The sequence below is a fragment of the Thalia democratica genome, chromosome 3 (genome assembly GCF_965202585.1).
Source record: "Thalia democratica chromosome 3, ktThaDemo2.hap1.1, whole genome shotgun sequence".
Taxonomy (NCBI): domain Eukaryota; kingdom Metazoa; phylum Chordata; class Thaliacea; order Salpida; family Salpidae; genus Thalia; species Thalia democratica.
The window spans coordinates 40248020-40269257 of NC_139167.1; the positions used below are offsets into that span (position 1 = coordinate 40248020).

The 21238-nt window shown below is 24.5% G+C and overlaps 1 protein-coding gene across 1 annotated transcript; it reads left to right on the forward strand.

Annotated features, from left to right (window-relative positions):
• Positions 1-3511: 3511 nt before the first annotated feature.
• LOC145831379 (secretin receptor-like) lies at positions 3512-17463 on the forward strand. Its single transcript, XM_082938622.1, has 10 exons — positions 3512-3761; positions 3956-4061; positions 4119-4208; positions 7670-7827; positions 8079-8176; positions 10423-10597; positions 11093-11243; positions 12873-13003; positions 14821-15063; positions 16504-17463. Exons 1-10 carry the CDS (start codon positions 3594-3596, stop codon positions 16936-16938), a joined length of 1755 nt encoding a protein of 584 aa, XP_082794748.1. The 5' UTR covers positions 3512-3593; the 3' UTR covers positions 16939-17463.
• The last annotated feature ends 3775 nt before the right edge of the window (positions 17464-21238 follow it).

Below are 21238 nucleotides of genomic sequence, written 5' to 3' on the forward strand. Positions count from 1 at the left end.
ATTAAAAATTCATTATTATAAGTTTGTGCTTATACGAAAAGGTCTCTAAGCTGTAAAATAAAAGAAGTAACTGAAACATGAACTTAATAGTTTGAACTTTATTACTAATTGTAGACGTTTCCTTTAGTTACAAACTTAATAGGTAGGAAGTAAGCTAGTTAAACGTTACATAATGTGATCTAATTTGTCCAAAACAGTATGTGTTTTAATATACTTTTGTTTAAAATAAGTTTTTATCAGAGGTAACCTTTTTTTTACTGTTATTAATTTATTAATCATAAGTTATATTAAAATTTTGACTAAAGTTTACTCTAAACGTATTTTAACTCATAAGCATTGTTATTTCTACATACTTTAAAGCTAAAAAGTACCATTTCAAAAGTTTTGTTAATTTATTACTTTCTTAGTTTTATAAGTTGCATAACCTTGTACAATTTTTTAATACTAAAGTGATACTTCCATTTTACTATTTTTATGAGTATCAATTCTAACAAAACTTGAAAGTTAGTTTCTTTAAAGTTTTTTTTTGTAAATTTTACTATTTATACATCTTGTTTTGCGTTGCAATTTAAGTTTGATGTTTTAAAAATTAAACATACATACAATTTAAAAAAAAAACAATTTTTTAGAATGAGGTTTAATTTAAAGATTTTACATTAAACGAATACTTACAAAGCTTAGAATTTCAACTAAAATCTTAATGTCAAAGCTAAAAATATTAAATTTTTTTATGATAAAGTAACTAAAATATCGTTAGCAATCTACAAATAATGTATTCTTAAAAGCAGCTATTCTAAGGTTTTTTAAAGTAATTTAGGTGGTTGAGTTCAAAACATTTTAAGTATCTGTTTACTATTTTAAACTAATGGTATTTTGACGTGATAGATAAGTTCTTGTATTCGGTTAGCAGTATAAACAGACCAAATGAAACTAAAAATCTAGATTTTTTAGAGTTTTATTTATTAATTATTTTTCTTAATACACGCGTTAAAAGTTAGTTATAATTTACTTTGTCTGCAACAATTTTTTAAGTTTAGTACAAACTTGTTTGTAATATAATTAAATGTTATGTTTTTTAAGATCTAAAATGATAGCATCAAGAATAATTTGAATCAATTTTTTGTTTGGTTTAAGTATAAACCACTTTGTAAGAAGTTGTTTGTTTTTATCTTTTTAAATTATAAAATAATTTAATTTATTGTGATGCGTAATTTAGGTTTGTGCAAATTTTATTTATAGTTCAAAATACGTTTCCAAGTCGTTTCCGGACTACATGAAGTTACTTTTTATTGGTACTTACAAACAGATTTGAAAAACTTAAACTTGCAAGTTTACATTAGAATGTTTAAACTACTTTAAAGGTTTTTAACAACGTTTTTGATTGATATAAAAATATTTATATTGTGCCTTTTGTAAAACTTAATTTTTAGTTTTCTCAAAACAGAAGTTTTATAGTCGTTTAACAGTGTAAAAGCTATTTCAAAAATCTACAAAAACGTAAACTTTAATCATCCCTACTGTAAAACATATGATACTCAAAACTTAAAACTTAATTGAAATTAGATTAATTAAGTGTAAACACAACACTAATTATACGCTTCTTGACATAATTTGATTAATATTCTACCTAAATATGTATTTTTTTTTTAAGGAGAGTTAATTAAAAAATTGTTTTAGATTGTGTTTACAGACGCTAAAAAGATACTGTTTTATACGTAATGAGGTTTGAAATAAAATACTGCGTTGTTTTTATTTCAAATACCACGGGTTGCTAACAATTTTTAAAAAAATAATGACTGATATGATGTTGATTTTTTATTTGTTCTTAAAAAAGCTCCGTTCAAAGTAGAATAATTTGAAAAGTAAAAAAGAACTGCAAAAAACATACTTAGAAAAGTACAATTTAAACTGAACGAATTTCAACAACCTACAGTTTCCTCTTATATAAAAAAAGGGTCAAAAAACTAATTTACGTCATAAATTTGTATTACAATATAGCAAATAATAATCGTAGTAAAAAAAAGACCATATGATAATAATAATAATATTTTAAATTAAAATAAGTTTACTTCTTTTAATATAACACACAAGTAGTAGGAAACAGATATTTGGAAAGGTTGTAGACGCGAATGATATGTACTATGTATACAGTATACTACCGCTTAAGTACGCACTTTTTTTGGTACGCATCACGCCTTAAGTACACACTTATCCAGAAAGACAAAGTAAAGGATGTTATACTAGAACTTCAAGAAATTCCAGTTTTTTTGCCTAAATTTTCAATCATCAAGTTTTTCCAGATTATTTTATGTTACCAGGTAGAATTGCCAACCTGCTGAGTTAGCCTGATACTTTCACAACTTTTAAACTAGGGTAAGTAATCCTGAGTAGGCCAAGTGGCCTGAGATTGAGACTGTCCTGTTATTAAATGTTAACAAACTAAATACTTATGTAGTGGTTGCAGAAAAGTAAAAATAATAATGATATTTGAGCTGTAATGCTATAAAATAAATAAATCTAGATGACAAAGTTAAAAAAACCTGCTTATACAAAATAGTTAAGTCATAATTTAATTTAAATGTACATACATTGATGTTTTGAAAATGTTTGGTAAACACAAAGTAGTTTGTTACTTTCCCTCTAACAAAACAAAATGTAGCTTAATATTTTTTTTTAAATCATTGACTGACATTGACTTTCTATATTAAATGTATGTATTAATTATGTAGAAGCTTTTTATAGAAAAAATAAATCATTTTAAAATCTATTAAAAAAATTTGCAAATTAGAATTATGTTTTAAATGTTATTTAAAATAAATGACTTGTTTATTTGGCTTAATTATTTGGTGGCTAGTTGTAAGAAAGAAAACAAACAACTAAATTTCATATTATACTATATCGTCAAAAAGTACGCACTACCCGTGCTAAGTACGCTTTTTTTGGTCGGGTTCAATTTGCGTACTTAAGCGGTAGTGTACTGTATATATATATAGTTTATTCAACGGCAAAATATTTGGTTATAGGACCTGGTACACAAAAAACCTTTCGGTTATCGAGTCGCACAACACGGGAACCTTTTAATGTCTTGTCCAGACTAAACTTTCTTATTAAGTATAAATATACAAATGATACTTTCTGCGCGCAACAAAATTGATAAATGGTATAGCATAGTTTTTAAATCGTATATTTTGTATTTATAAAACGTACCAATACTCTTAAAGTTAGAACTGGTCCAGCTTATTAAGTTCTTCAGAATACCGTTTAGTATTTTTGTAATAGTCCCTAAAAAGGTGTTTATTGTTTGAAAATAAATATAACGGATTTTATCTGAATTTATTAGATGCAAATCTAGTTGACTAACTTATTTTCAATCACAATTTTTAATTTTTATGAAAATTGAACTTTATTTTATAAACTTTTCGTGTTTTTTCTAATAATAAATATCTTATACACTACAACTTAAGATTCTTAGTTAAATTGTTTTCATATTTATACATTTTTCCAGAACTGTTTAACATTTATTTACATTACATATGAAAAAATTTCTTTGAAAACGTAGTAACTTCACAAACAAGTTTGTCAAAGTTGTTGTAATGTCTCAGAAAAATTATTGTTATGTCACTAACAAAGAGTTGGAACGCGACTGTAAAAGCTTTGTAAAAAATCTTTCTCAGAAGGCAAAATTAAAATCAACCGAAACTATCAACTTCAAACTTATTCATTTTTTTATTTGTTTAGTTATTACAATCGGTCAACCACAAGTAAGTTTTATAAGTATCTTTACAAAAATAAAAATGCTAATTGTTAGAACAAATATTCATAAAAAAATTAGAAATGCAAAGTATCGTAAATACTAACTGTTGAATTAAAACAGAATGTACTGAAACATTTTTAATATCTTTTAATGATTTCTTTAAGTCTTTTAACTTTTAATAGCTTTTTTTTTTGCTTGCAGGCAGAAGCAAAGCAGCTTCATGGGTTCCTGTGTAAATTTTATGACATCCGAAAAGATTGCAATCAGAAAATTCAAGAAACAAGAAAACACTTTTACAACACATCGAGTTTGTGCTTTAGAATAAATAGAAACCATTGATAAATTATAAGTTTCACATTTTTAGAAGCTTATTGCGAAGGTGAAAATGACGGACTATTTTGTTGGGAAAATTCTCATGCCGGTATGGTAGATCATAAATGCCCTAAGTTTTTCCGTAAGTTTTACTTTGCTGTTAAAACTTAGGGGTAAAAAAATATAATTTACTTATTGTAAAAGTTGTAATTGCAATCAAGATTTAGAAAAACATTTAAATTAGCGCATTTCTCTGTCCAAACTAATCAAACACTTTTACGTAGTCTTATATAAACTATCTTAAAATTTTTAAAGTTTAACTTAAAACTATTTTTTATTAATAAAAGAATTTCATGAAAAAAGTTACAACAAAATCAATTTTATTATTATCTATTTCTATAGGATTAAATTTATTTACATTTATGAAATATAGAATAAATCTTTTACTTTTATTAAATACTTATCATCTTTGTAATGAGAAAATACTAAGTTACTTAAACTTTAAACAGTATGTTAATACGAGAAATATAATATTTGAAAAAATATATTTAGCATCGTTGAGCTTTACTTTTCAAATAACTTTTTGATATAATTCCAATCAAAAAAAGTATTAATGTTTTTTAAGTGAAACCTGATTTAATCTATAGTTAGACAAGTGTGCGACTACGTTCTCACGGTGTGAAATTTTGCATGGTAGTTTGCAAAGAAGTAGTTTTACTTTGCACAAAAAAGATAACGTGAAAAAATATTTCTTAAATAATCTCTCTTTTTTTTGCATTTTTTAATTGAAAGAGCTTATTATAACTTGAACTTACTATTATTAAAAAAATTTTATTCTGTTTGGGTGAACGACTATTCAAATTCGGACAACTCAAGTTTTAAAAAAAAATTAAAGGACCACAACTCAAAAAGTAATGTTTATTTGAAAAAAGCTAAAAATAATTATTAGGTCTTATTAATACCTACTAGTCATTTTTTGTTTTATTTATTATTACAAATATTTTTTAGATATGGCTAAATAAGTTTTTTTAAATATTGTAATTTTTATTAATTTTTTAAATATCTCAAAAAATTTTGAAATTTTGTAAAAAAAAAATTGGCTTGTAGATATTCAAAAGACCAACATACTTATTTTTTTTAATCGTTTTAAATATATATTTCTTTTTGAGATATGTTCTATTAAATATTCTATCGAGAAACTGAACTGCCGGAGTTTAAAATATTTGAATTTTAATTGTCATGTAGTTTAATGTCTGTATTTACATTTATATTGTTTATTTACCGACAAAAAAAAGCGCACAAAATATTTGGTCCTAAGACCTGGTGTACGAAAAAACCTTTCGGTTATTGAGTCGCACACAACTTAAGTACAGTTTAACGTCTTGTCCAGGACATTAAACATAAGAAATAGGTAGCTTAGTGTGAACAATTTTATTTTTGATAAAATTTAAAATTTTAGATTTTAATTTGTCATATATTGTACATGCCACTTTTTGGTTAAAAATATATTAAGTTTTACAAAAAAAAAAATTTTAGTAAAAATTTTTTGCATTACATTAAAAAGAACGAATTTAAAAAAAAACTTTTTGTCTACAAATAATAGTTAAAGGCTAAAAAATACTTTAAGGATTTTTATGTACTTTTAAACAAGTTGTTAACAAAATATTTAAACGCTGATTTACTCTAAGTAAACTTTTAAATGTACAAAAGGTGTTTTTAATCTTAGAATAAACTGTATAAAAGTTTTGATTAGTATAAAGTATACAAAATTATTAATTTTTTACAAACTTTTTTTATAGAGCTAGTTTATTTGAATTATTGAATTGTTTTTATAGTTAATCATTTTATTTAGTTATGTTTTGATTTTAATTTTTTGTTTTCTTGGAAAAATAACAAATTTGTAGCTAATAAAATGTTTAATTTTCTTGTTATATTTAATAATTTTTTAAAAATTTAAGTGTTTGAAGTAGTAAAAGATTAAAAGTATATTTTGTTACTCATTTTAAAGTATATCAAGTTTTTAAATTTTTAGTTCTAATTAAATATTTTTAATAAAAAATAGATTTTTTTCAATAAATTTTTAATATTGTTAAAATAAAAAGTTTGTATTGTGAAAAATTTAATCAAAAGTTTATCAGCCAAACTTCTAATAGAATTTTCTTTAGAGTTTTTTTCAAGTAAAGTATATGTAAAGTAATACTTTTATGATCTTTTCCAATTACCCTCAACTATAATTTTTTAAAAATTTTGTTTAAATTGTTTTTATTTCGTAATCAATTTCGCTATAAAGTAATTTAGTATTAGTTTGTTTATATAGTTGAGGGTAATATAATTTTGTTAGATTTGTTAGATTAGTAAAATATAAAACTGTTGACCGTTTAAATAGAATAATTTTACAAAAACATTAATTTAGTTTAATTTTAAGTTTTTAATTACCGATTATGTTTACATTTAAAACCAAAACATTAAAAAGATTATTAAAACTGTAAAAAGTAGAATATTTTTAAAATTTATTATGAAAATATACAACTGTCTGAAAGTTTTCAATTGATACAGTTGAGAAATCACAGTGAATGTTTATTAATACATCGCATCTTGAAATATTTGAAATACTGAATTTTTAAGAAAAAAATAAATACAAAATGTATTAGAACTTATAGAAAAATGATAAAACCACATTCATATTATTAACTAAAACTATAAGTTTGAAACACTTGTATAATTATTATACTAAGTTAGCTGGACATATACGAGAATTCTGTAGTAAAAACAAGCTCGTACTCATATACTTTTTTTTTCCGGGGTAATAAACTAAACAACTTTTTTATAAATACGGAGAAAAAGATGATTAAAAAAAAAATCAACAAATGTTATAAAACATTAGGGTACTTAATAACTTTAATTAAAAATAAAGATAAGTTAAACAATATTAAGTAATAAAGAAGTACAACAATAAATGTTTGTGTTTTAAAGTTTAAATAAAATGTTTAACTCTTCTTATATATTATATTGTTTAAGACACATTTTAAGTTTAGCTTATTGTCTCGTAATATATAAAAAGTAAGCATTTTATGATTTATGCAATTTATCTAAAAAAAAAAGTTCATTAGCTAAAATTTAATACCTGAATTTTATACTATAAAAGTTTTCAGATTTTCTTTAATAAAATAATAAAAGAACATTATTCTCAAAGATTTAAGAGGTTTTAAAAAAGTACTGAAACCTACAATAATTGAGTTCTTTTTTTTTGAATAAAAAGAGAAAATTTTAAGAAAATAACATTTTAAACACTATTGACATAAAACAGTTAAAGTCTCGGATACTGTTGTTGATGGTTGTGTGGTAAAGTTCATTATTTATTATAGACATAAAACAGGTAATGCACAGCTTATATAACGATTACTTTTTACATATCTTCATGTCAAGTGTTAATACGGTACATCGCTAAAAAGTTGTTTCTATCAAAATTGTAGACACTGTTGTTTTTTCTGTAATCAAACGTACTTAAAACGCTTTTTAGTTAAACTATTATCCGTTAAAACCTAATATTGACTTCAAAAATTTGTTTAGCAATTTTGAAAAAAAAAAACAATAACTATTTAGCATCAAACGGTTCTATTCAAAGACTTTGCATGGATAACGGAACCTGGCAAGTGGACTGGAGTTCTGGACTCATAAAAACGTACAGCTCGTGTTTCCCTTCCCATCTGAGGGTAAAACGCGAAACAACAAGCGAATTCGACTATGACGCATCCGATGACGTAAGTATTGCTTATTTTCATTTTGTCTAAATATTTAAAAGTACAATAAGCCTTTGAGTTTTTCTTACAAACTAAATTAAAGTGTCATCAAAAGTTTACAGTTTTTAAGAATAATAATATGATCAAGTCGATAGTTTGTAAAGAACTATAAATTTTTATTCAATGCTAAAAACTCAATGCTTTTATTCAAAATAAAGAAATTTATAAACTTTTCTTGGATCGTCTTATTAAAAATGAAAACTTTTGTACAGAGTACTTTGTTGGAAAGAATAATGCTTGTTTACGAAATCGGGTGTGCGTTCTCACTTACTCTTTTACTGTCCGCTCTGCTCATTTTAACTTTTTTCAGGTAGAAAAATTTTTTAGTTGACAATCAGCTTTTAAAAAAAAATACTTACGTATAAGTATTCAATTATTCTTAGATGAAATTGAAATAAAAATGTAAAGCAAAAAAATATTAAACTCAAATAACTTTGAAGTAATCTTTTGTATAAATGTTTGATGTACAATCAAATTTCATAAAGAATTTAAACAATATAACATTTACTTTTGCTGATAAAATAAATTAATGATTGAACTATGAGTATGCAAATAATTGTATTCCTTTTAAATAATAAAAATATTATTAACAGATTTTAAAATTTAATTTTTAACTATAAAATTCTTTTAAATAAAAAACAATAATTAATAGACAAAAACGTGTTTTCTAAATATTATTACTTACTTTTTGTAAGCGAGTTGACTTAGGTGTTAAAATCCGATTGCTTAAAAAAGAAAAAAAAGGGTTTCGACCAAACGAACAAGATAAGCTTATTTAAATGAAGGGGTCAGTAATTGCGGCCTGCGGTCCAAATGTGGCCTGCCAGACAAAAAATTATGATTTGCGACGTGCTTTATAGCAAGGAAAAAACTAATTAAGCAATTTTATGCTTTTTCATAATAAAATTCTAAAATTTATTTATTTTTTGTTTGTAAACTATACATCCTATTTTAAGATTATTTCATTACACATTTGTTTTTATACATTTTTTTTTAATCTAAGCTTTTTTAAGAATTAGTGAGCCTTGAAAAATATTTTAAGTAAACTTTGACCTTCACCTGTACGGCTGCGACCCTTAGTTGTAGAACTATTTATATTTTTAAAGTTTTAAGTTTACCGTTAAGTAGTTATAAAAGAGAGACTAATTTGATTACTACTTAAGCAAAAAATAAGATAGTTACTATGCTATACATTGTTTCAGGGGCGTGTCAAGACTTTTTTCAAAGGGGGTTCACAATTTTTTTGTTGTTCTTAATTTTCCGCTTAAGTACGCATTTCTTAGGTATGCACTGCCAGTTAAGTTCGCATTGTTGTTGAAAAACAATACTTAATCAAAAGTTATTTATTTTAAGTAACAATTTATAATGAGAACTAAGAGCATCTTAGTAAAAAGTTTCCCAGCTATAAAATGCTACTTTAAAACTTTTACCTATTATCACGTCACAATTAAAGTTTTATTTGAAATCTATTTCAGCTGGGCAAAAACGAGCATTTTTTGTTAAGGAAACTTATAATCTTTCAAATTATATTCAAATTCAACATTCATTATTCAAAGTTTATCAAATAACCAAAACAAAGTTAATAAACAACGTTTTTAGTGATATTCTAAGAATCTTCTTTTTTTATCTTTTTTTAGGGGGTTCACAGGAAACAGGAAACCAGTTAAAACACGCCCCTGCATTGTTTATTGAACGATAAGAAAAGCGCTCGTCTAAGGACCTAGTGTACGAAAAAAACCTTTCGGCTATCGAGTCGTACACCAAAATAGTAGTTAATATACTAGATATGATAATAAATAATTTTACAGATATACTAGTTTTCATACTACTTAACTTTTTCTATTTAAAATAAATGAGAGGTAGTTTTGCACTGCCAAAAAAATATATACCATGAATTATTTTAACTTGGAAAGTTTAACAAAACAGAAAAAAAAAAAACTATTGAAAACTTAAAATTTTTTAAATAGAGTAAGAAAAGTTTAGTATTTTTAAAATTATTTTATTACCAATAAAAAAAATGTTTTCTTAGTATACTTATTAGATCAAAAAAATTTAGACGAATCAAAGTAATGAAAAACGTGCCTGAGATAAAATAGTAAATAAAAATACAAATAATATAAGTACAATAAAATTTAAAAATAAGAGTATTGGTATTTAGACACTGAAAATATTTTACTATTGTTTTAGAGTAGTAGTTAAGTGTGAAACTCAAAAATACTGTAAGCTTGATTTTCTCTCTATTTATAATCCATTTTTACAAATTATGAAGTGTTTGATATTTTTAAAGCTTAAAGATTATACAGGTAACAGATTATAATTGACCGATTTAAGCTTGTTAAAATTCTTATAGGTTTAAAACTGACCGAATTGGAATTTTAATCTTATATTTAAGACGAACATAAATAGTAAATAACGCTGTTAAAGTAGTTAAACAGTTTCAACAAAGCCATTTTTTAGAGTAACGTGAATAAACTTTACTTGATACGTTGCATTGGTGCGTTCGTATTTATTTGCAATACTTTTATTATTTTTTAAATTTTATAACCACTTGTTTAGGAAACTGCATTGCACAAGAAATTACGTCCACATGAATTTGATGATTTCCTTCATTCTGCGCTATTGCGTCGTGCTGGTGAAAGACAAACTTTTAGTAGATCCGATGAAGCTTCCGGCATCTGCTGATCCGAGAGAATTTTCGGACGCAGAGCTGAACTTTTACTGTTCCCCTAATGTTAGTTTTAAAATTAGCTAGTTATAGCTTGGTCTCAACTTTTAGTTTTAAAAACACTCAAGTAACAGCTATTTTTTAAGATCCTAAGGAAAACGCCTATTAAATAATATGTTTTATAAATTCGTTGTTTAATATGTTGAATTTGGAAAGTAAACTAGTTAATAAAAGTAAGCAAGTGCTTTTAAGCTTTTTAAAACTAAAAAAATATATACTGAATCTTACGAATATTTAAATAAGTATTGCCTTAAAAAAAATTAAAACTAAGAAATGTAAATGTTTTGACTTTATTAAAAATTTTAATAAGTTTTAAACATACCTTATTCATACAAAGTTCACTTCTTGGAATTAGTTTTATTTTTATAAATTTAAAAAACGAACTAAGTCAAAAATAAACTTAAAAATTAATTAAAGGTTGCATTATAATCTAACTTTTATTTCTATAAGTTTCCTGTATGATTTGCAAAAAAAATATTCTAATAGTTAAGTATGGTAAAGGTATTATGTCGTTTGATGATCGCTATCATGCATTATGCAGTTTTATGCAACTATTTCTGGCTTTTAATCGAGGCTGTTTATCTTCAGTCAATACTATCATTTGCAATGACCGACCAAGAAAATTTCTCCCACTACATGGCTATCGGATGGGGTACGTTTAGAATATGATAGTTTGTGCTGTAACTAAAAAAAAAAAGTTTATTTAAAACTATCAACTAAATATACGATTGACCGGCATAACAGCAAATTTAATAACTTTAAAAAGAAACATGAACTCTTTTTATACTTAATTTTTTTTTCCAATGAATTAAATCTTCTACTATTATTTGATTAATGTTTATTAAGATCTGGTAAAAAATAAGCCAAGTGAAATAGTTTTCATACGTTTGAAGTAAGAAAATTTTGTCCATTTTATCCTAATTACTCTTAATTATTTTATTTTTGAATAAGTTTAAGTAAGCAAATATTTATTTTTTGCAGTTTTAACATGAGAGTATATTATTATTAAAAATAACTACTAAATAAATAAACTTTTCTAAAGAATCAAGTATATTAAAAATTTTTATTAATTTTGTTAAACATTATCTCATTTGTTTGCTACATAAAATTTAATAGTTTTTCAATAGTTATTAACAAGCACACAAATTTTAAGTCATTTAAAATATCAGAAAAATCTTAAAACTTTTTTATCTTTTAAAACATACGCTACATTTTACTACCAAATACTAACTAGTTTAAAACCTTACTGACTTTTGTGGTACAGTGCTTCTTCACTTATCCGGTCCTCGCTTATCCGGTTCCTCGCGTATCTGGTCGGTTTTAATGGAAATTAGATTTATTTAACTCTGCTAAAATTAATGCTTTACTTATAAATACATTTTTTACTTTATATCAATAAGTAAGCAAGCATTTTATAGTAATGTGATAGTTCTTAAAAAAAAAACTAGATGTTATAAATCATACTTTTCGCGCTATACAAATATAAGAATATTAAACCTAGGGCTACTCCAAACATCAAATTTTTAATTGCTTTGAAACCATGTTGTATTTAAGAACGTTGCTAGGACATACATTTTAATTAGTACACAACCGGCCGGGTGAAGCAAAAAACTGAAACAACACCAAAAAGTGCTTCACAACTTATCTGATTTCGTAAGTTAAACAAAAAAGTTATGACAAACAAACTTCCACTCTTTCTTTTTCAAGAAAGAGTTCCGATGTAAGTTAAACTGTTTACAATATAATTAGACTATTATAAATTAAATTTAAACTTTAAAAAGTTTTGTTCCTTTAAGTTTTTGTCTGTTTAAGTTTTTTGATTCGTTGAAGAAAATTAAAGTAAACTAAATTCACAGCTAGTTAAGGTTACGTTTTATTGTATGCATTACTTAGTAATAAGAGGTAGATTATTTAAAACAACGACACTTTGTTCTTATCCGGCCTTATTTAGAAAAATAGCTTGCCAAACATGACCGGATAAGTGAGGAAGAACTGTACTACTTTTGTTAGCAGGCATTACTCTTCTTAACCTTAAAAGATATTCTGCTGAATGAGATAGTTTGTAGTATGTAATTGAGGAATGATGTATTTTCTTAAACTAAATGAATTTTTTTCTCAGTATTTGGTTTTAATGTTACAGTTTTTAAACGCATTTAAGAAGAAAAAATAGGTTATGAAGAACTTTTTTTTAATTACCCATTTATTAATGCAATTTATTCAGAACTTTAAATGTAGCACTTAAAAAGTTTTATCTTTATTTACTAAAACTTTTTTTTCTTAGGTGGACCACTACTACCTACTCTCACGTGGGTAATTCTTAGATGTCATTTAGAAAATGTAGGATGCTGGGAATATTTAAATAATAAAGCAGTATGGTGGACAATAGAAGGACCAGTTCTGATTACTATACTTGTATGTTTTTTGTTTTTGTATTTTTCTGAAGTTAGATTTTTTGGTAAATTTATTGTAAGTTTGTAATAGACTTTGAGTAACTTGAGTGCTGAAAAGCGGATTAGGAGCATACATAAATTTATTTCTACAAAATAAAAAACTTATACAAAATCTTTAATTATAAACTATAAGTCAGTAGTTAGAGAATGTAAACATTTTTATTAACTTTTGAGATGTAGTGGTTTTTGTAAAATGTTTTCGATACAAACGTAATAACCGCAATTTTCTAATGGTAAACTTTTTAGGAAATTTTGAATTACCATAAAATTTGTCTACTTTTTTTTGACCTAGTAACCTCAAACTTTCTAATGTATTTTTATCTAAAATGTTTATTTTAATTGTCTAGGAATTTATTTATTTCTAACATTACGAAATAAGATTGTTATATTGAAAATAAACAACATTTAAAATAGTTCTTTTACAAAAAGTGATTTAATAATAATAAAGTACTATTTAAAAAAAATTTACTTAAAAAGTTAAGAAGCTTTTTAGTGAATTTATTTTTTGATATTTTAGTTAGCGTCTTCTATAATGAACTGCTCTAACTTACCTAAATTGCTCGTTTATATTTTATAAGTTGCTTCGGATCGTTTTGAGATTAAAAGTGGTTAATAGAAAAAATAAAGCTCTACAAAATAAGATTATTTTTAAAAAACAATGTGTATTTCTAAATGCCCTAGTTAATGTGCATAGAAAAAACATTAAACTATTTCGTCTTAAACATACAAGTTGAAAAAAAAGAGATAATTAATTAAACTTTTTAAACATTATTTATATAGAGATGTGCAAATTAAATATTTTATTTACAACCAGGTTTCGGTGACAAAAAAATTGCGACCTTTTCAAGTAAAATAAAATAGTAAACTGCACATAACAATGTTGCTTATTTATAACGTTGTTAAATAACATTATAGATAAGCAACATTGTTATGTGCAGTTTACTATTTTATATTACTTGAAAAGATCGCAATTTTTTTGTCACTGAAGCCTGGTTGTAAATAAAATATCTAATTTGCATATTTCTACTTAAATAAGCTATTTACAACTCAGTAAATTGAGCAATCTTTTTTAGTTAAAACAAATAACTATATAAAGTTATTTATATAAATTTCAAAACATCACTTAAATACAAAATTTCCTATATTTTTACAACTTATTTTTACGGCAAACCTAACAGAGTTTTAGTTAAGATAGTTTTATATATACGCTAAAATTTATTAAGCTTTAATGTCAAAGATTTTCACCAAAACGTTTTTTAACGTAATCTCTTATGTGTTAACAACTTTTTTGACGGTAAGCTTAACAAAGTTTCAGGTCGGTATATAAGTTTTTTTTTTATTCTTGTTTACTACTGTGTTTAAATACTGAAAATTGTAATAAAAACGTTTTTTATGTAATCTCCTAGTTGTTCACAGCTTATTTTTGATAGATAACCTTACAGAGTTTCCGACCGGCCTTAGAAAAGTTTTAAAACTTATGCTTGTGTATCAATGTATAAAGCTTTATAAATATACTTTTATTGTAATATATTTATTGTAAAACATAAAACATTTAATCTATTAATAGTTTTAATTTACTTATTAGTTCTAAATGCATATGAAACTGAAAATTACTTGATATGCATTTAAATTTAGCTTTAATTTAAGTTATTTTTTTCAAATAAATTAAGTTTATTCACAAAAGTTTCAAATTTTAAGAGCTTTGTATATAATCGTTTAAGATTTCTTTGTAGTTTTAACTAAATTTTATTACAAAACTTTTTAACATATTTTTAACAGGTGAACTTTGCAATTTTTATTAACATTTTGCGAATAATCATTAAGAAGTTGCGGGCAAATCATATGGCAAGAAGTGACTATAAATACAGACTGGCCAGATCAACTTTAGCTCTTATACCTCTACTTGGAATTCATTACATAGTTTTTGTATTTGTCAATGATCAAGATACAAAGTATATCAATAAAAAAACACCACATATTTACGTGAAAATGGCATTTGAAACTCTATTTACATCATTCCAGGTTAATATTTTAAAAAGTATAATTTTGGGTGGTTTTTAGACGAGCATAAAGTTAATTTTATAGGCAAGTTTATTAATTTTTCAAAAAACATAAAACTTTAATGTGAATTATTTTTCTTATCTTAAAAGCTATCTTAAAATTTTTTATTTTATTTTAGAGAACGCACCTTTTTCTTTAATTTAAAAAAAATGTTTGGTTTGGGGTTGGAATTATTTCATGGGGCCCCTCCAAAAATAAAGGTTTTTTTTTTGTTTTTTTTCAACATATGGTATTAAAACCAAAAGTAGATATTTTTTATTTTTATTTTATTTTCTTTTTCCCTTAGTTTGCATGTTATTTAAACTCTTAAATGTTTATTTTATAATTAATGTTAATATATTTTACGATTTGGCCCCAAATCAAAATGATGTATACTACACTATCATTTGCCTTGGCCATTTCCTAGATAAAAAATTGATAAAAGGAAAAAAATAATTAATAATAATGTGAGTTACAACAAATTTAATTAAATTATTTTATTTTAATTAAATTTGATAAAATTCACATTCTTATTAACTTTTTTTTATCTTTTATCAATTTTTTATCTAGGAAATGGCCAAGGCAAATAATAGTGTAATACACTACATTTTGATTTGGGGCCAAATCGTAAAATATATTAACATTATTTATAAAATAAACATTTAAGATTTTAAATAACATGCAAACTAAAGGAAAAAGAAATTAAAATAAAAATAAAAAATATCTAATTTTGGTTTTAATACCATATGATGAAAAAAAACAAAAAAAAAACTTTATTTTTGGAGGGACCCCATGAAATAATTCCAAACCCAAACCAAATATTTTTTTTCTAATTAAAGACAAAGGTGCGTTCTCTAAAAAAAAAAAAGTTTTTAGATAGCTTTTAAGATAAGGAAAATAATTCACATTAAAGTTTTATGTTTTTTGAAAAATTAATAAATTTGCCTATAAAATTAACTTTATGCTCGTATTTCAAGTTTAAACTTAATAATTTTTTTGGTAATAAAAACCCTGTTTAGTTGTTAATGAATAAATTAAGTTATATATATCTACTCTGTATAAGTTTCTACAAACTGATAATACTTAAACCTAACTTATAGTAAAGCTTCAAACTCTACAACTAAAACACCTTAAACTGAAACTATCAAAAAAATAGAATATCAAAGTATTAATCTCGGATTTTACGCAAGTGTAGTTTAATAAAATATGAAAAATATAACCTTAAGGTAATTATTTTGACTTAATATTTATTGATAAATTATAAACTAAAGTTTTATTGCGTAAATCGTGTTCTCAGAGTTTTTTAGTCTTTAAAACTGTATTTTCGTTGATATAAAGCAGTTTCACTTTTTTGATTTTAATGTTACTACGAGTGAAACGGTCAACTAAAAACATTTTTTTATTATCTATGTAAAATTTTAGGGAGCGATGGTTGCAATTTTGTATTGCTTTATGACGTCGGAAGTTCAGAACGAAGTGCGAAAGCTTCTGAGAAACTATCGCAGGCGTCAGGAACTGCCCAAGTTCAACGGAAACAACCGCAAGTTTTCAAACAACCAGACCGGACAGACCCAGTTCACCATGTCGGCCACCAGCAGTCGCCCTTCGATCAGCGGCGGCCTCACCCCCTCCTCATCCGGCAACAAGCAGACGACGGTCTTCAACGAAGTTACTCGTAAGAACAGCTTCACTCCGAGCAGGACGAACGTTGTTTTGAGCGAAAACAAAAAGTCGTTTTATCAAGGCGACAGCGCTTCTAGTGGCGATAGTATTTTTGACTCAAACGTCGGACAACCGTTTATTAAGAAGTCATCTCTTGATCGGACTACGGGTTTAAAGAACATTCACGAATCTTAAATGCCTTTATGTTCAACGTTGAAACTGTGGCAACGCTAATCATTTTTTTTATTAGAGTGTTTGTTAAATTTTTATATGCTATTTGATTATACTATCTAAATAGTTTAAAAATTTCAAATATTTTTTTATAGATGTAAGACACATTACAATAAAACTTTGCCTTATATTTTAAACAGGTAAAGAATTAATTTAAATTTATTTATTTATTTACTATTTTTTAGATTTAATTTGTAGCCTGGTTTAATTTTGTTGATGTATGAGCTGCGCTGTAAGTATATTAATAAAAAATATAATTTATGTTTCAGAAACTCTTCTAAAAGTTCTTTCTTTAAGTTTAAATTATGTTTTATGTCAAGTTCTTAAAAAATAAAAGTTTTTAATCCATATTTTTCTTAATTTGCAATAAACTTTGTTTTATAAAAAGTTTAAAGCTTTTTTTACTTTTAAACTTTGCTACTTATTTTATTGAAAGCTAATTTTGTATATCATACGTTTACAAAAAATCAAATTGAATAAACTTATAATACTTTATTTTAGGTAAATTGTTTTAAACTAACGTGAGAACGTTGTTAAAATATATTACTTTTTTTTTACAATATAACTGTGTTTTAAAATTAAGTTTTTACCAAACTTTTGAATTGTATTGATATTTAGTTTTATATATTAAAAATATAAAAAGTTTACAAAATATAAGTTGAACTTTTATATAAACTATAATAAGCAGATAAAAATAGGCTTAAAATTTTTTGATACAACATCGATATTTTAAAAACAATCAAAATACTAACGTACATTTTTGTGAATACTGTGGTTACAAAATAAACTTATGTGGTATTCATTAGTAGTGTAAAGTACTAATGGTTATTTTGAAAACAGCTCACAACTTGAGAAGAAAAGTACTAATACTTTATAAGCTACTAATAGATTGTTTTAAGTATTACCTAATCTCATGTATAAAGCTGTTAACATGTGTAGTAATATTTAACTTCTAGTAAGATTTTAACACTAAAGGCACACGGTATATAAATGATTATATGTTAAGTGATTATGCATATGATATATGTAGTTTTCAAACGTTCAGAAAAAAAAATCTTTTAAATAATAGTAAAATACAATATTTTCTTTATACAATGTAAAATTTATAAGTTTTAAAATACAATATATTTTCCTAACTGATCGATGACAGCTTAGATATATATCTATCACAAAGGTTTTAAGATGCTTAAGACTTAAGTTACTTTTAAAAAAGTTTCTACATCACATTAGTGCTTAATGAACAAATTTGATCATTTTTGAAAATTTTTTGATTTAGTACTGATAAAGTATGTGCGTGAAGTTAGAAAGTAAGTGAGCGAACGATGGCAAAGCTGGTCAACCACTCAATTAGCAATATATAATTTGGAATACAATGCTTGGTGAGATAGCGCTCGTTTGGTTATTAATGAACGTTTTCTTGGTTTAAACTATCTGTACTGTTGATAAGTGCAAGTTAATTTAAGTTTCTGCACGAACTTTGCATCAAAAATAGATTTATAACTTTGAAGGAATATTCCAAGTTTAAATGAAAAACAGCCTTTGTTCGAAGTAGCTAAAACTAAATTAGTTTTAATGAAAATGAACACTGTTGTCATAAATTTTTGTTTGAGTTATGAAATTTGTTAAAAATGTAATTTAATTTTAGGGATTTTATAATATAAAGTAATTTCATAACTAAAATGTAATCATTTTCAAAAACCTAAGCTTTTTATCACCAATTGTTAACAAACAGTGAAACTTACATTACATAATTGAAAATTTCAAATAATATACAGCTATGTTTTTATATTTTAAAATCTAGAAAACTCCTATATACTAGTCGATTTAATAAAACTAAACTTTCATTAGGTAATCAGTTAATACAAAAAAAAGAGTTTTTTTAATTGATGTAGTGTATCAAATGTGATTCAAAAACAAGTGTAAACTTTTATTTCAAGTACTGAATTCTATTACTTTTTATTTCACAAAATGAATTAAATCAAAAGTTTTTTAGTCTCCAAACCACTTTACAATCAAAGCTTTGTTTCATATAACTGTTTTTATATGTGATCTAACAAAACTTTTATAAGTTTTTAAGATTCACAGGAATTTAGATTATTTTCAATGATTTGTAAGCAATAAAACCGTTTTCGATAAATATGGTATTTATTCAGAATTTTTGGTGAGAAAAAACCATTTTAAAAGTATTAAGATACATTTTATGTTTGTAACTCTATTTAAATATGCAGAAAAATTAAACTAAACTATTTTTATAACTTATTAAGGTATTATATTTCTATAGTAATGCATTTATAATAAGTTTAAAATGTACTTGCTTAAAGGTCTAACTTTTAAAGCTAGACTATTGCACTTTATTAAAACTTTATATATAACTTACTTACATGTTTTTTAGTAAAAAAGATACCTAATAAAATAGAATATTTAATTAATTTTCACAGAATAACATTAATCAAAAAATTTATATTTATTTTCTACGAAACCCATAATTTGTGGTTAACATGTAGACATTTTTACTTAATTGAGTGATATAGTTAGAGCTAGAACTTTGTATAAAACGTAGATTTTGAACCACTTTTTTGTAAACTAGTACCACATAGTGATTGTTAGTGACGTTAACTTAAAAATGGTTACCATTTTACAATACTACATAATATATACACTACATAGTAATGTACATTACTAACCAAGCCTATTTTAAGTTTATTAAAATTAAAATAATTGCTAATGGTTTTCAATGTTTAATCAGCTGAACCCTTTTTTTACTTTAAAGTGTTAATTGTTTACTCATAAACTTTGTCTAAGTTTTATACGTTTAAGAATGTACTAAATAATGTACTAAATAATGTACTAAATGTATTATTGTTAAAAATTTAGAACTTTTAAATCATACAAATGCTTTTATCCTATAAAATATTTTCCTAGAGATGTTATTGAACAGAGTTTTTTCTGTAATTTACGACTCTGTTTAGTGCTTAAGATTATTTTGTAGTGTGTGTTTATAAAAACAAACAACACTTAAATAGAATACTTTTTTAAAGTACTTAAAAACTATAATTTTTTATTTACGTCATTAAGGTTAATTTTTCTCTATATACATACACGTAAATTCAGTAATAATCGGGCAAAAAAAGAAAAATACCAAATAAATTTAATATAAACTTTTTAAAGTAGCTATGTATGAAAACGTTGAAGTGTCACTTTACTAATGATGTGGTCAAGAAGTTTAAACGTCATCGTCAGTTTTTAATGAACTACAAAAATCAAAAACTAAAACATATCAAGTATTACTGCAAAAATATTGTACTAAAAAGAGTACGGGAAACTGCTTTAAATTAGCCCAATTTTAAATAACTATATATAACATAAATTTGTTTTCTTCAAAGAATTAACTTATCACTTTTAAAAACATAGTTTTAAACATTTAAAAAATAAGTTTGAAGTATCTAGTTTAGTAATAGTGCATTATATAAACTTATTTACATATGCTAGCTTGCATTTTAAAATAAATGTATTATGCAAATTATTGAAACGTTTCTTTTTTTATATAGGCTCTAAACAAGTTTAAATTTATAATAGTGTCATAATAATTTTAAACTTTTGAAATAGTTACAGCTGTTTCAAAGCTATGCATTTCATTCTTGTGCCACTTAGCATTAACAAAATAAAAATACTTCTAAAGCATAAAAAATAAATTACTAACATATGTACAAGGTCTGATTCGAAACGTTTTCAGTAAAAAAATCTAAACTTTGTTTTTTTTTTAATGGTTGTACATGCTCCAGGAAACCAGTCTAGAGCCTCTTAACAGGAAAGTATTTAAACAAAAACGCTAAAGTTTATTGAATGTTTTGTAAATAGTGTATGAACTTGTTTTAATCATTGCACTTATGATTCTTATATTACAGTTCTATTCCTCAATCAGCATTGACTTATTAACGTAAGGTTTACGTACGTATAGGCTAAGTATAAGTCAGGGGTTGACAAACTACAACTCATCAAGTATGATTCTACAGCACTCTACGTTTATTTAAAAATTTTATTTAAAATTTTATAATTTATAGTGATTTTTAAACTTGCTCTAAATGAAATTGTAAGTAGGCAACTATTAAATAACAATTGTCTTAAAAGATTTGCTTTTGTACAGTTTTCTGTGCTCTTTTTTATATTTTTCATTATTACCGTAATCCACAAAAGACTTAATCTAAATAATCTGGCCTACTATCTATAAAATGCCTCCAATTCCTGGTTTAAGTTCTAAAAATCC